At 35.7% G+C, this 16,586-nt stretch overlaps 1 protein-coding gene across 1 annotated transcript; it reads right to left on the bottom strand.

Annotated features, from left to right (window-relative positions):
* Positions 1-1,401: 1,401 nt before the first annotated feature.
* Positions 1,402-6,644, bottom strand: LOC141672757 (protein CANDIDATE G-PROTEIN COUPLED RECEPTOR 2). Its single transcript, XM_074479417.1, has 6 exons — positions 6,211-6,644; positions 3,742-3,933; positions 2,365-2,527; positions 2,052-2,157; positions 1,878-1,959; positions 1,402-1,781 (listed from the first exon to the last, which is right to left on the bottom strand). Exons 1-6 carry the CDS (start codon positions 6,508-6,510, stop codon positions 1,701-1,703), a joined length of 924 nt encoding a protein of 307 aa, XP_074335518.1. The 5' UTR covers positions 6,511-6,644; the 3' UTR covers positions 1,402-1,700.
* Between the last annotated feature and the right edge of the window lie 9,942 nt (positions 6,645-16,586).

Below are 16,586 nucleotides of genomic sequence, written 5' to 3'. Positions count from 1 at the left end.
CCGCAAATAGGATTTTTTTCCATTTCACGTATATTATACGTAAAAAGGAGATAAACCACATCCGTGGAAGAAAAAAAAAATCCTTACATTTGAGAGCCCTTGAAATTAGACCTCACAATTCGTTTGTGTCGTTTACTTTCGTGTTGTGTATTTTCATGTTTCGTGTACTTCAATGTCAAATATAAAATCGACATTTTTAGCGTTCGTGTACATTCGTATTCGTGTTCGTGTACTTTCGTTTCGTGTCGTGTATGTCGTGTAAATTGAATATTAATATATATTAAATTTAATATTAATATAAATTAAAATATAAGATTTTTAGGTAAAAAATTATAAAATATCTGAAAAATATATATTTAGATATCAATTATATACAATATAATGAAATCAAATAATATTTTAAAAATAAATATGCATACATTTATTATAATTCTACATATATTTATAAAAATATTAAAATTTAATAATAATATTTATTTATGTCGTATACTTCGTATGGTGTCGTGTATTTGAAGGTTAAACACAAAACCGACACTAAATCTCGACCGTATACTTTTGTGTTCATGTATTTTCGTGCATTGTACTAAAAATGCAAACACAGACACTAATTTTTCGTTTCGTGTTGTGTTCGAAATTGCCGGGTCCACTTAAAATACAGATCCAGCCCCCCGGCCCACAAGCACAAATCGTCGGCAAATAAAGATCTAAGAGCATCTCCAACAAACTTTTTAAATAAGTTTTTAAGTGAATAAATAAAAAGTATTGGTAAAATTGGAGTTTCAATAGACTTTTAGAGACTCTTTAAAATCTTAATAGCCTCTTCTCTCTACTATCTTTTAAAAACCAACCATTTACTCTTAACTTATATTTTATTATAAAATAATTCAACCACTCACTTTCTCTCTCGACTTTATATTGTAATTGTATTAAATAAAGATATTTTAATATTAAAATATTATTTAAAGAGTTGATATAAAGATATTGTTGAAAATGAATGCACATTAAGTTATTAAAAGTTCATATTTTATAATATATTTGAGAATGGTTTAAGAGTCTTCAAAATGCTCCAACGATTAGAGCATATTTAAGGGTGGGAGCAGTATATTATATAAGGCTTAATTAACACATATGTTAGGGATTAAAACACCACTATTAATAGTGAAAGCAAAAAAACCCTTTTTTGAAATATGGTACGGTAAGCTCTTTATTTTCTAAGTAAACAGTCAGCTTTGAATTAATAAGATTGCAAACAAATTTCTTGACTAAAACGTAAGAACATTGTACTACCCATTTATAAGTAGTGGAAAATGCCCCCAATTTAGTACACTATCTTCCGCCCAGATATGCTACAATTGTATAACAGCACCCTACAAGTTGAGGAAAAGAAAAACAACATCGACAATAATCATCGGGGAGAAGCATTTTCTTTTCCAACAAAGACGAAACACTTATTTTGCAATAATATAAAGAAAACCCGAAACCACCTAGAATCTATGCTAACACATCTAAAACTTAGCTCAGTCTTATATTACATTTCATTGCACAACATTTCTTCAGGTACCGAGCCGAACAACATAGTTTGATGGTAAAGCACAAACCAGTAAGAATAATGGAAGGAATCAAGAGTGAACAATTTTAGTGTAATCATATTTATATATACACATTGTACCACAAATCAAGTTTTGTTCGGGTTATTGTCATTATAGCTCCCAATCAGCGTCAAAGAAACCAGCATCTTTCATTTCGGAATAATAAACACTCTCCAGATTCAGAGCATCCTCCTACAATCATCAAAATATAGGATGAGATTACTAAGCACCTAACTAGCTAAATAGATGAAATAATATATTTTAAAGAGACTAAAGACATCCAATGACCTCAAAGAAGTCTGCCAGAAATGTAACATATAGCAGTGGAAGATACAAGGCATGGTAGCAAACAGTAGTAACACCATACAACCTGTCAAAGAAGATAAATGATCAATTTATTTGATGAAACCAAGATGTAAACATATAAAAACATCAGCTTAACATTACTAGTTTGTAAATTACCAGGCTCCAAATGAAGCACCATGTCCAGTCAGCAAAAGACAAGCTAATAATGCCGTCACATTTAAGCAAAACATGATGGTAACATACTTGTAAAAAGCTGGTCGTGCTGTAAAATAAGACAATAATCATGTTACACAAAACCGCCGAAGTAGAATGAGTCGATGAATGTAAAAGCGGTACAAAAAACACAAAAACAAAATGTGAATTATGTTAACTACATATAGAGTATGGAGCTGTAAAATCACTGGATTTCTGTAGGACAAATAATTTATCGTCATAGACTGCTAAATGATGATAAGGAGAAATAACATACCAGGCAATCTCTCTCTCCAATCTGAGTTATACATAAACAGTATGATACCATAGACTGCAGTAAGTAGTAGCTTGTGAATGACCCACAATCCCCATTTGACCCGACTTCTACCCTCAGCGTCATCGATAAACAATGGAATTGAAAACCCGTACAGGTATATCGCCTACAGATGAAGAGCAAGAAGATAATTATCTATATTACTTAGAAAAAGAATCATCAATATCATCATAACTCATCCATCCAGAAATATATACACTAAAATCAACAATGATGCATACACTACATAAATTAGCATGTTTGGACTACTTAAATAGATTAAAATAAAAAAAATCAAACTGAAACATATTCTTCTGGTCAGTGGTTGGCTACTTGGCCTTGGATATTTCACTGGCGCAAATAATACAAATAAATATTCTAAGATTCTGTTCATTATCCAGTTTTTAATTAATATTCAATTATTTTTGTATCATGAATTTTTATTCTTGCAAGGTTGTTAGTTAAAATAAGTTTCAAGTTCAACATAAATTTTGGCCTTAGACTTGGAACAAAGAACATTATCTTTCAAGGACCATCAGCCCGCTTACCGAAAAGTTGGGTTTCTATAGGTTTTTTGCTACATCGTGATGATAAAGTGATACCCATGTCAAAAATTAATTGACCAGCATCAACTGTGTCTAATACTCAAGGACCTTGGTACCTCAACTTTATATAAGTCGGAAATATATTGCAAAGAAAGAGCCTGGTTACCCAATTGATAGCTGAAACAGTGAAATAATCCAACAAGCAAGTTGAATCCATTTACTAAAAAAAATAGAAGGACGAGACCAAACAATATAACTAAGGAATTAGTGTAGCTCAGATACTCTTTCTTCCAGAAATCGTGTGAACAAATTGACAAAAGCTAATCCCCATTTCTCCCCATCCCTTTTATTAACATTCCTCCCTGCAAAACTAATTCGTCCCCCCATCCTTATGCTGACAGAATTTCGGTGTGCTTTTCCTTTGTTACTGTTATAGAGGTGTCTTGAATATGTCATCATTCTATGAGGTCCTTTAGTACTTGATATGGTCATTGCAGCAAGGAAAAGAATAAACTTGCCCTTTTGATACTTCAACGGAAAATTTGAAGGCATAAAAAGTATGTTTTTTCATATGAAGTTTGGAGCAATATAATTTTTTTATCTTCTTTGGAGAAATCAAAGTAATAAACAACTTTGTATACGATTTCAAGTTCTCAGCTTCTCTTGCAGCATTACACTTTAAGAAGTATGTTGTCAGAAATAGGCTATGCATATTATAAATAGCTTGACCATGCTCAAGCAGTCCAATATCAAGTAACGACATATTTTCCATAAAAACAGAAGTTACTAAAATTACCTTGAAAAGTGTATCAAAAGCAACAAAGAGTCCTGAGGCAACAAACGTCCTTGTCAAAGCTTCTTTCCCGCTAGCATGGTTTCCTTGGAGTAAGAAGGCCACCAAGCTTACTTCAAGAAAGAGCATTCCAGCATCCGTAAGAAGTGAGAGGATATTCCACGGTGTTTGTCTTGCGGAAGTACATTCCCATGCCTGTGCCATACCAATAAAGTATTTTAAGAAATCAAAGTAGAAAAGAACTTTGTATACGGTTTCAAGTCTCAGCAATGCAATAGTTCTCCTGCAGCATTACACTGCGATAAGAATGGAGTAAGAAATAGGCTATGCATATTATAAATAGCTTGACCATGTTCAAGAAGTCCAATATCTTTGCACCTGGTTTATACCCTGGTATGCAAAGTGCGAAATCACTATTTTAAAAAATTCCGATTTTTGATTTCTTTCAGGGCAGTAAAGACACAGTCTTTGCTTTTTTCAATCGTCTATTTGTAAACAGGTTTACAGTCACTCGCAGAACACTTTTTGGGTCTGACCTGAACCGGAATTACTCAGATAAGAAACCTTCAAAGATTTCATAATTGCACGAGAAAATACTATGGCTTATTTTGGTCACGATTCACAACATTGTTTCCTCCTTGTGGAGTGTCCATATAAGGAAACATGTTCATGTAACCTCAAGATGAATCAATTGTAAAATAGTGATGCTTCCAATTAATTTTCTTTCCAACTTCATAAATTTCTAACAGGGTAAATCTGCGACCAAAATCTATTTTCATTTGAATCATTCATTTTTTCCAATTTTATTAGGAAAGCCAATGTAAAATACTAGGGTCTATATTACTCAGACTTGGCTAGAAATGTCCAACATGGATACATGTCCAAGTATCGGAGTCGGCAATATTTTGAAAAATATGCATGTTTTTGCACTAAAATAAGTGTCCATGTCCAAGTGTCGAGTGTCCGACACGGATACTCAATGGTAAAATGAAGAGTCTGAGTAACATAGACTAGGGTTGCAATGAGTACATTTAATGTATTTTCAAATAGTTGAAAGGTCTATTGAGTTTAGAAGGATATGTGAATAATGAATTTTAGGCTAGGACTTGACGATAATTTTATTTGATCTGAGTTTGATTCAAGGCTCTAATAAAAGTTTGTTACAATCATGATAAGGGTCAGAGGGAAGCTGTAGAAATTATATTAGGAACTTGAGAACTATAAATGAATATCACAAAGCTACATGAAGTCGGGGAACTTAAAAGTGCACATAATTTGAGAGAAAAATGAGGGAAAATATAATTCAATTTTAGGTTATGAGTTATGACATATAACTGCAATGAACAAAATGAACACTTAAGAGACAAAACTACAAGGAGCCGCAATCAAAAGAACTACCAACTACTTAGGTAATAATCACACGCTATGATCGGAGAGATAATGACCAAAATAGCACAAAAAAAGAATCAATTGTCCAGAATAGCACCCTGGTCTGGCCCCCCACTAGCACATACTCAACGATTATAATACATGCGTTATGCGTTATTATCCTTCACAAGGCTGAACATGGAGTGAGCAAAGTTAAGCACATGGTGTGGGTCCTATTTCTCAAAATATGTAAATGAAACGAAGGGGTGCAGCAGGTCAACCGTCAACGTCATTATAACATGCATTAATGGCGCCCAAACATTTATTTCATGCGTTAGCTGATCAACACAACTAAATTATGCGTTAGTGCTGGACAACGTGATACATATAGGCGTTAATATTGTTAATCTTGGAGTAACTGCAGTAGTAATGCAAACTCATTTTGCATTTCAGCAGCAACGCATATCCTGATTGCATTAAGGAAGTGCCCCTAGGCTCAACTTTACCGTGCTGCTATTTTGGACATTCTTTTCAGAAATTGTGCTATTTTGGACCAAAACCCTAACACAATATAAGTACCAAGCAATAATTTGATTCTATATTAATTTTCTTGGTTTTAAGATCTCTTATAAGGCTATAAACAAAGCATCTACTCAATCTCGCAGCTGAGGAATCAGTTTATAAAACCACTTCCACCAAATTAGTGTCTTTAGCCTCCGAGAGGACCAAATAAACAGAAAGATATTATGATTTAAATGGCTTTCATTTCTCCACACTCTACAAAATAACACCATCATCTATTCAGTCTATTCAACATACATAATTGTATTCGTCTCTATAACTCAAAGAAACCAAAGCATACAACAGCTAAAATCAAACTCCTCTATCTCTCTGTTTATTATCTTTTCTTCCCAATAAAACTACTTGATCAACAATACCTAATCATATTCACCGTAAAATTTTCTCAAGCACATAATCCATATCTCCAAACAAACACGTAAACAACTAACTTATCAAGTAATCAGCGCAATCAAACTCGACAAATTCCAAAAGTAACACACACATAATATCATAAAAACTAATCCGAAAAGAAGAAAAACGAACCTGAAGCAAGCACCAAGCAAGATTAAAGAGAGAAACAAGCCAAAGACAGCCATAATAAGCAATAATAACAAGTGATCGAGCATTTGAAAGCTTTACGAAACTCTTCTTAGCTTGAACCACCAAGAACATCACAAACATAAACGAAGGAACAATCAATCCAATATTATGCCAGAATCCATGGCAACTTGTAAGCCATCCGTACAAATTCCCGCCATTAAAATTATAATTTGTAACTACAGATACAGAATCTGAGATCATTGTAATTGGGGGTTCTGCAATTACACTCTCTAAATTTCTCATTTGTTATAAAATAAATGAAGTACATATACAACACTGGATTGATTTAATTGTTACACGGTGTCGATTCGTGTGTTTTTGAATTTGGGGGTTTTCAGCCCAACCCTAATTTTGATTTTACGAGTAAGTTATTGATCGTGTTCAAGTGTTTGACCTTTTGTTGAGTGATGGCACGTGGCATTCCATTCACGGAGCTGGATTACTTTGCGCCCGTTTGTCAAATCTTAAAATAAGTAATTTATTGCTTAAAATGCATAAATGACTTATAGCTTATAACTAGATGAAAATTTATAAGTTATATAAATGTTTGGATAATTTACTTATATGCCAAATTTTTATTTTACTTAATGAACTAAAATAAATAATTTGTAAAATACAACTATCTTAATTCGTAAATTTTAAATTTAAATAACATTTACAAATATATATTTTAAAATTAAAATTAATAAAAAAGTGAAAAATCAAAATAAGTTGAAAAAAAAATACGTTGTTTTTAACATTTAACTTATGAGCTTATAAATTGTAAATCCAACTTATAAGTTATGTCGACAAACACTCGTCGATAAGTATTTACGGGCTTATAAATCACTAAGTAACTTATTATTTAATAGTACCCAAACAAGCCCAATATAATATGTTCGCTCGTAGCATATGTCCATCAAATTATCAATTCAATAATCAATATAGCCGATTACCATTCATGTCAGAATAACTTTTTCCTTAATTTTTATACACCCACATGACTCCATCAATCCATCAATTACTATTAATCAAATAAATAATTATATTATATATCATAAATTTAATTTCATCTCTATTATTTAATGGTCCCCCAAATAGTATCCAATAATACATTGCTGGATAATTTCAGATTTTTGATAAGATAATGGATAAATTTAAATTTTTGATAAGATTTTCGTTGAATCACATTATGACACGTGTCATGATCAAGATTTATAGATAGAAAATTGTCTCTAAATAATATTATGATCTTCATATTATAGTCATCTCAAAATCAATACAATCTTTATAATAATGAATTCATTAAAAAAATTATTGAGTCAGAGACAAAAACACAGTCAAGAAGAGTATGAAATTATGAATACCATGGTGACCGAAGCGGCGATGATGAAGGAGTTCATCGATACCCCAGATGGACCGCAAGGGCGAGGCTTAAGACCTGAAAAATCTTCTAATCATCCTAGAGAAAGGCTATCACGAGGAAAAAATCTCATGACAGATTATTTCGTTGATCGTCCAATATTCAATGAGGATGATTTTCTTCGGAGGTATCGAATGCGCCCTCATATTTTCAATCGCATCATGACCGCTCTTTGCACTCAAGATTTCTATTGGCATCAAAAAACAGATTCAATTGGATTATTGGGGTTGTTACCATAACAAAAAATGACTCTTGCACTACGAATGCTAGTTTACGGTGCAACCGCTGATCAGTGTGCCGAAATATGTCGAATGGGAGAATCAACCACACTTGAGTGTATGAAAATATTTCGTTAACAAGTGGAAGGGCTCTTTGGTGAAGAGTACCTTCGTGCTCTGACACCCGCAGATTTACGAAAGCTTTTAACAAGGGGGAACAAAGAGGATTTTCAGGTATAATTGGAAATATCGATTGTATGCACTGGGAGTGGAAGAATTGTCCAAGCGGGTGGGGAGGAGCTTATAGTGGTCGAAAAGGACGACCTACTATCATTCTAGAGGTGGTCGTTTCCAATGACACTTGGATTTGGAATGCTTTTTTTGGTGTGCCTGGAGCTCAGAATGATATTAATATTCTAGGTCAGACTCATGTATTTGATAAAGTCATCGCAGAAAATAGTTCAACGGTGGTATTTCACGTCAATGGAAAACGATACAACAATGCTTATTATTTTGCAGATGGAATTTACCCGAGGTATAACATTTGTAAAAACTATATCAAATATTGCCACTCAATCACAAAAATTATTTGCTAAGAAACAAGAGGCATATCTTAAAGATGTGGAGAGGTGTTTTGGTATCTTGCAATCTCGATGGGCTATTTTTCGTCATGGTGCATGGATGCATACGTGTTCCACACTTAAAAATATCATGATGACTTGCATCATATTGCATAACATGATAGTTGAGGATGAATTTGTGGAAGAAGATTTTGTTGAGCCGGTTGAAGAAGATTTAATGAATCCATTAGCATCATAGGTTTATGATGGTCCGGTAGATAATAATGGAGTTCGAATTCCTTTTGCACCAGTACAAAGAAATGAAAGAAATCAACAAGTATTTTGGGATCGTATCGAGAACTTGGAATCATCTTATATTCATACAATGCTTCAAAATGATTTGGTGGAGTATAACTGGGCAATGGAAGCTAAACAGTAGTTGTCAATTTATTATCTCTTAAAATGTATGACTTGACAATTTATAATAAATTACTTTTATTGAATTAAAAAGTAGTAAACATCGTTAAAATTAGAAAACATGGAACATAATTAAATTAAAAACATAATAGCTAAATTTAATCATAAAAATCATCATCAAAGCGATGAACATAAGCATTGCCAGTAGTAGTCTCATTCACTTGTTCCATGATCTCAGCCTTCTTTCTTTTAAAGCATTTTTTATATTAGGGGTTATTTGGCCAGTATCCATTGTCATGATCTTTGTTTACGCCCTTAATTCTTTCATAGCCTCGTGTTTTTTCAATCTTGCTTCTTTCCGTTCCTCTAATACATCAAGTCTTGCATGTCTTGCTTCTTTTCGTTTATCAAGTTCTAACATCTCCCTCGACATTTAAAGGGTTTTCTCATCTCTTTTTATGTTGGCCTCCACTAGTTTTTTTTGATGACATTTTATACTATTGAAAATAGCCATAGACATCTCTTCTTTTTCGGTCATACGTTGCTTTCCTTTCTTTTTTGCATGTTTGGACGCCTTTACCCCCATCGGTCTAAGTGGACTGGAAGGACTTTCCGTTTCTCGATTAGACTCTGGAGTTGTAAAACCTTCTTCACCAACACAAAAATCATTATTCAAATTGATTGGTGATTCCGTTTGTGTTGGAAAATTTCGTTGAAATGGAGAAGAAGTAGTGGGAACGTCCATAAATTGAGGATGTGTTGCAATTGCTTCATAACATTCCAATTTGTCAACTGTCTTATTTATTTCCTTTAAATATAATCCTTGAGCCTAAGTTATCTGAAAAATAAAAAAAATTGGATACTAAGTTATCACAAATATAAAAATGTATTGAAATATATATATATATATATATATATATATATTATGGATAAAAACTTAGGGTGTATTAACTGTTGTATTTATTACTAAGGTTCGGGAGCTCAAGACCTTTAATGGCCGCTCTTGTGTTTCGTAGCTTAGCTCTGCCTTTACGAGATGCCTACGTATCTCTGTGAATTAGAGAATCAAGTTAAAAAAATGTAGTTCTGATTGATGGGGTGAGTCCCTTTATATAAATATTGAGAGTCCTTGAATTGGACTAGAGTTATGAGACTTGTTGAACAAGTTCTCAGTCCTTGGAGAGAGTTTGAAGTCCTGGAACAAAGGAATCAGACTCTTAGTTGGTGTAAGTGCCCTTGAGGCTATTTTTTATAGAATTATATCCTTGTTAGGACTTTTTTAATGAGCTGGTAATCCTCCCTATTTATTAATTACGAAATTAATAAATAATCAGGGATTAGGGCCTCATTAATTGGGCTTCGTTATTGGACCGTATTAGGTCTAATTAATTCGACATTAATTATATTTCCAGGCTAATTTTAAGCCCATATCATTTTCCCCCCAACTTTTACGAAACCTTGCGAAGGTTTTGCAGAAGTTGAAGTTTTTACCTTTTTGGTTATCGTTTTTACCATAAAGTGTGGAGCGACCTACACATTTACAACAATTTTCCCTTCGGGATCCATCCCTACAGGCTTCCCTAACTTTCTGGGATTTTCTGTGTACCTTCTAGTATTTTTTATGATTTTTCCTTAATTTTTAGGAATATTCTAATACTCACAGGTATTTTCCCTCAATTCTTTCAATAATATTTTATCCAAAATAATTTTTGAAAATAATTTTTTTAATTTTTCTGATTTTTGGGATTTTTTTGCCTAATTTTCCCTATTTTTTGGGAATTTTGAGCAAATTTCCTGATTTTTGGGATTTTTTTGCCTAATTTTCCCTATTTTTAGCAATTTTCCTGATTTTTGGCCCATTTTCTGATTAATTAAATAATCTGAAAATGGTCTCTCATGGTGCCATGCATCCTAGACATGGGTCACCCCCACCTAGGAGACATGTTTCCAACAACGCCCAGGAATGTTGTCTCCTAGGCGTTGTTGGTTCCCCCATACTTCCTAGGCGTGGGTAACACGCCCAGGAATTGTGTCCTCTAAGCGTGGTTTGGTTTTAATCCCTCAATACTTCCTAGGCGTGGGTTACCCCCACCTAGGAGACAAGTTTGGTACCACGCCTAGGAATTATGTCCTCTAGGCGTGGTTTGGCTTTCAAGCCTTAATATGTCCTAGGCGTGGGTCACCCCCGCCTAGGACACAAGTTTGGTACCACGCCTAGGAATTATGTCCTCTAGGCGTGGTTTGGCTTTCAAGCCTTAATATATCCTAGGCGTGGGCCACCCCGCCTAGGAGACAAGTTTGGTACCACGCCTAGGAATTATGTCCTCTAGGCATGGTTTGGCTTTCAAGCCTTAATATATCCTAGGCGTGGGTCACCCACACCTAGGAGACACCTTATGTACCACGCCTAGGAATCTTGTCTCCTAGGCGTGATTTGGTACCTCAATTTATATCCTGTGATTTTTTATAAATCTATAGTAAGTTAGACTTATGTTTTTAGTAAAAAAATATTCTTGAATTTGAATTTTCAAAATTCAAAACGCCTGGGCTTCCCGCCCTTGGTGTTGACAGACCCATTTCTTTTAGGCCCATTTGTCGGTTGAGTTCCTTCTTCTCGGCTATAAAAGGAGTGGAGTGTGAGTTCATTTTTTACACTCTACTTAAATCTCTCAAAAAATTCTCTCCTCCTACAATATTTTCTCTCCATCTTTGCCACCGAATGGCGATTTCCGGCCTTTCCTTCCACCGTAGTTCTCGCCATTTTCTGGGTTTTTCTTGAAGATTCTGTTTAAATCTTCATCTCCTTCCTTCATCTTCAAGAACTTTCTGGGTTTCGAGCTTTTACCATCCATGGCGGAGTCCGACTCTTCCCACTCCCAGATTCCCCAAGCTACTCCCCGTCCATCTAGGGCCAGCCGAGGTAAAAAATCTCTCGTTCATTCTTCAATCATTTCTCTTAGGGATATTTTAACCGAGTTTGGCGAAGCCTTTCCTAACATGCTTCACTTAGATGCTTACAACTACCCTTCTAAAATATGATTCTGAACAAGAGGTACTATAGCTCGTTTATTTGATATTTCACACTCTTATAGGGTCGTGGCTCCAGGCCCAAACGATAGGGCCTGTTACCCAAAGCCCGGGGCCATTCGGGTTGATAAGGAAACCTTTTATGCTGGTTTTTGTCTTCCTCCACACCCTTTTGTTTTTCGCCTTTTAGCTGAAGCCCGAGCCTGTCCAACCCAACTCACGCCCAATTCTTGGCGTTTCATTCACTGTTACATGGCCCAATAGCGTAAACATGATTTTGAGCCCAACATTTGTGTCTTTTGTTATTTATTTAAATTTTTAAATGCTCCTGAGGACCAAGGATGGGTCAAAATAGTTCATAGATCCTTGGCCCGATCCTGTTTTGTTTCTGGTACCAACCCCGACTCGTATCCAACTTGGAAGAGCGAGTGGTTTTATGTGTTTCTGGATTCCGAGGAGGGTTGGGACCATTTTTTCAGGCCCAATTTCTCAAAAAGTGTAGACGGTTCTTTAAGGGACCTAAAATTGGGAATAGATGAAGATGCGGCCATCAAGGCCATCACAGCTGATAACTTGCATCATTGCGCTCTCATCCTTTCATAGGGCAATTCGCAAAATTTAAATCTAAGTGACCTGGGTCCCGAGGGTATTTCTTTCCCCTTTTTACTTCACCATTTAACTCCTTATTTCTGTCATTATTTCTTATATATCTATATCTTTTTTGCAGCTAAGGTGGCTCTGGACGCGATTTTCAAGAAGAGGGAGGCCCGTGCTGCCAGGGGCTCCGCTGTTGAGACTCACCGTGACAAGCGGGTAAGGATTGGAGACGGCCCTTCAGTCACGGTTAAAGAGGTCGTTCCTACTTTTATATCTGAGAGGCCTGTTAGTCCCTTAACAATATAGCAAGAATTACATAAGGGGGGTTGAATGGAATTCTTGAACCTTTTTCTTGAAATAAAAATGTTCAACTCGATTATGGATATATTTGTTTTGATTAGCACAATGCGGAATGTAAACTTGAATGAATCAAAACATAAGTAATTAAAAACAAGAGTCTTTAAAAACTTTCTGGTGGATTTAAATAATTCCACCAGAGATATATATAATATATCGAGAGGACTCTGTGTGCAGAAATGCTTACAGCTGCTTACAAAATAGAACTGCTGAGAATTCAGGAAATGCTAAAGATTGTGCTTACAAAGATTTCTCTGTTTGTATGTTTCTCAGCTATCTCAGTTATTTTTTTATTTGCTACTCTCTTGGTTTATATATTACCAAGATTACAAAGTCAAAAGAACTGAATAAATATAAAATCTAACAGTCTTGATCTTTGCTGCTTTTCGTCCTCTATTACCCAGTTAATGGGCTTCCACAGTGTGTTTGTATCCAACTCGACGGTTGTGTGTCAGCTTTCACTGTTCAACTGATGTTTGAATCTTGATATGATCATCCGTCGACTTTCAGATCATCCGTCGATGACTTAATTGATCATCCGTCGACTGCTATGTTAAACATCCGTTAATAGTCATTTGATCATCCGTCGAAGCTTTGTTAATCATCCGTCGGTAGCTATTTTGGCACTTGACTTCATTTCACTTATACAGAATTACAAGACATTGCTTATGTACAGTTAATCAACCTATTATGCATATCTAGTTAAAGTCAAAATGACTTATATGCTACTACAGATTCTATACAAAGGTGCATACATCACTGTGCTACAAACTTATTATTACATAAGCTACTCACTTGATGGATAATAAGTTAATCATCCGTCGGGACTATAATGAGTTATCCGTCGGGACTAAAACTCTTATCCGTCGAGTGCTACATAATTTCACTAAGTAAAATCTACTTAGACATTTTGTTTAAGTGATCATCAAGTACACAACATATTCACAACAATCTCCCCCAATTTATGTCTACTGGAATTGTAGCCATAAATTAAGAGACACTTGATGATTACAAAACATCCTTAACATATATCTTTAAAGATAAGTAGATAAAACTGAAAGTGCTTCAATTTAAACAAAATGTACAAAGTTTGGCTCACAGTCAGTTCAAGATGCTCCTCTATCCTGAGCAGATTTTTCTAGTTTCTTGAAGGTCTGGATCTTCTTCCAAGCTTTCTGTTATTTTCTTCAATTTGATTCTGGAGCTGCCTGTGGAATTCTAATTCATCAGATTCTGAGAGATCTAACATTTCTTGCATCTCCAAGAGAGTCTCATTGCTAGAGATACTCAATTGGTCTTCTAATCTTAAGAATCTTCTCACACCCTTGTCATCCATGAATTCCATCAGCCAGTAGGGCCTTAGATGCACTCTTCTCCCTGTGTATGGGATGATAAGAGTCTTGGGAAGTGCATCTTTGGCTCTAACACTCCTTAGCTATTCAATCTTCTTTAATACTAATCTTCTTGCAGTTACATTGAACCCAAAGTTTTTCTTGAAGGATGAATAGACTTTGATCAACACAGCTTGGCTTTCTTGAAGTATCCTGTGAAGAGGCCACTGAATCTCCCTTCCTCCTTTGTACTTGAACACCAACCTTTCAGGTAGGTTTCTGTATGCATCAATTACCCTTACCTCATCCAGCTCCTCCAGATAAAGGTTTAGATCTGAGAATTCTTTGATGTCACATAAGTTCAAGTAGTCTCCCTTATTGACCTTGGGTTGAGCTTTGACTACTGACTTGGATTTGAGAGGTGACAACTTCACTTTCTTGACTGCCCTTGACTTTGTCCTTCTTGGCTTAGTAAGAATTGGCAAGTTGAAGTCAGGAATTGGTAATTTATCCCACTCTATTGGCTCATCCTTTGGCACAATAGGCTCTCCATGTATGTTCCTGTAGGGGTCCACCACCCTTATATTTTCAAATACCACAGAGGGCTTTGATGATTGAGTTTTAGCTTGAGTGGATTCCTTAGGAAATTGATCTTCCAATTCCTTGTCAACAACATCCAATTTCCTTTTTGTTCTTTTAGCCAGTTCTTTCTTTCTTGGGGATTTCTCATGTTCTTCAATCTTTTTTTTTTTGATTCAGTAGCTTGAGATGGTTGAGAGGGAATTTGTTGAGAAGAATTCACAGCCTGTAGCTTGGCCAAGATAGCAAACTGTTCTTTCTTTTGTTTAGACTTCTTTGCATCTAGAGCAGCTTGCCTCTTTTCCTGCTTCAATCTGGCTTTTTCTTCTTTCTTTGCATGAGCAAATTGTGGATGTCCAGCTACCACACAAATTTCCTTCCCATTTCTGAATATCTTTGCAATTCTCTTTCTTGAGGCTGAGTCAGCTGGATCTTTGTAGAAGACAATAGATCTTGACAGAAGCTTCTTTTCATCAGGCTTGGGTGTCTCATACACAGTATCCATAGGGTTCTTCAAAGATGACTTTGGATAGTTTGCCCTTGGTTTAAGAATTATCTCAGCCTTTGTAGTCTTGATGCAGGAAGATTGTCCTTTCTCCAGATAGTTCATGCTCATCTCATTCACACTGATTGGCTTGACATGAGAGTGATGGATGGCTGACTGAACCGGTTCCTTGACTAATTCAAACTTTTTCTGTATGTCCTCATCAATCGTTTTCCAGTTGATCAGAGTCAACTTTCCTTTATCAGCATCTTTTAAATTTTCTGTTGCTGCATTGATAAGATCTATACCATCTGCAACTGGTGGCTTGGAGATAGTAATTGAAGGTACAATTACTTTGCTAATTTGAACTAGAAGTTTCACCCCCTCGGTTGGTCCTTTCTCCCCCTTACTTGATTCTCTATCCCCCTTTTTGTTATCATCAAGTGGAGGAGTTAGGCCTTGTGCTTTAGCCAGTTGCATAAGAAGATTTGTCTGAGTCTGTTGATTTTGAAGAAGTAGAACCACTGAATTCTCAATAACTTGAACTCTGTTCTCCAGCTTGGCTATCTCCTTGTCAGAATCTGATTCTCTCCTTAATCTCAGTAATAGATCTTGCATGGTACCATATGGCATTACTGAATCTAGCTTCTCAGAGTTATAGGTCTTCAAGTCAGCTATATCCCTTTTCAATTCATCCACACTGAGATTCTGTCTTAAGTGATGGATCTTCATTAGATGTAGAGAGTCCAGGTGAGCTTGAAGAACAGCCTTGGTACCAGCATCTGAAGTTTCCTGAAGGGCCTGTTGAATAGCTATTACTTGTTTGACCAAAGACACCTCAAATTGTCCTGGTGTAGATTCCTTTGCCCATGCCCATTCAGGTAAACTTAAAGCAGAACTTGGGCCTTCAGCTCCCCCTAAGTTCATGCTTCCATCCAAAGAACCAGAGTCATCATCATCAGAATTTACTCCAAATTCTTCAGATGGCTCTCCAGCTTGAGAAGGCATTCTGTTCACAACAGCTTTATCTCTGTGAAGAGATTCTGTGGTGTGCACTAAATTCAAAGTCTGCTCTGCCTCCACATTGCCCTGAGCAGCCAACAATTGATAGGCTGAAACAGGGTGAGTAAAAGTGTCAGCATCCAAGGAAATGTTATCAATTACAGCTTTGTAATGTTGCTGAAATTGTCTTTCCTTTTCAGCATCATCCACAATCATTGACTCACTAGCAATGGCTGGTTCCATCCTTATTTCTCCAGTACCTGTCTTTCTCTCATATTCTCTCTTTTGTTGCATCGGGGTCTCACCCTGGCTCCCCACCCTCACACCCTCACCTTCACCTACTAA

The sequence above is a fragment of the Apium graveolens genome, chromosome 7 (genome assembly GCF_009905375.1).
Source record: "Apium graveolens cultivar Ventura chromosome 7, ASM990537v1, whole genome shotgun sequence".
Taxonomy (NCBI): Eukaryota; Viridiplantae; Streptophyta; class Magnoliopsida; order Apiales; family Apiaceae; genus Apium; species Apium graveolens.
The sequence above is the reverse complement of the archived record's forward strand: the minus strand, read 5'-3'. Positions and strand labels throughout refer to the sequence as shown.

Coding starts and splice junctions, on each gene's coding strand:
- LOC141672757 (XM_074479417.1), bottom strand. CDS start 6,510: ATGAGAAATTTAGAGAGTGTAATTGCAGAACCCCCAATTACAATGATC. Junction 2,528..3,741: donor CTTTTGATACACTTTTCAAG/GTAATTTTAGTA, acceptor CTTCATCTGTAG/GCGATATACCTGTACGGGTT. Junction 1,782..1,877: donor TTCTGGCAGACTTCTTTGAG/GTCATTGGATGT, acceptor TGATGATTGTAG/GAGGATGCTCTGAATCTGGA.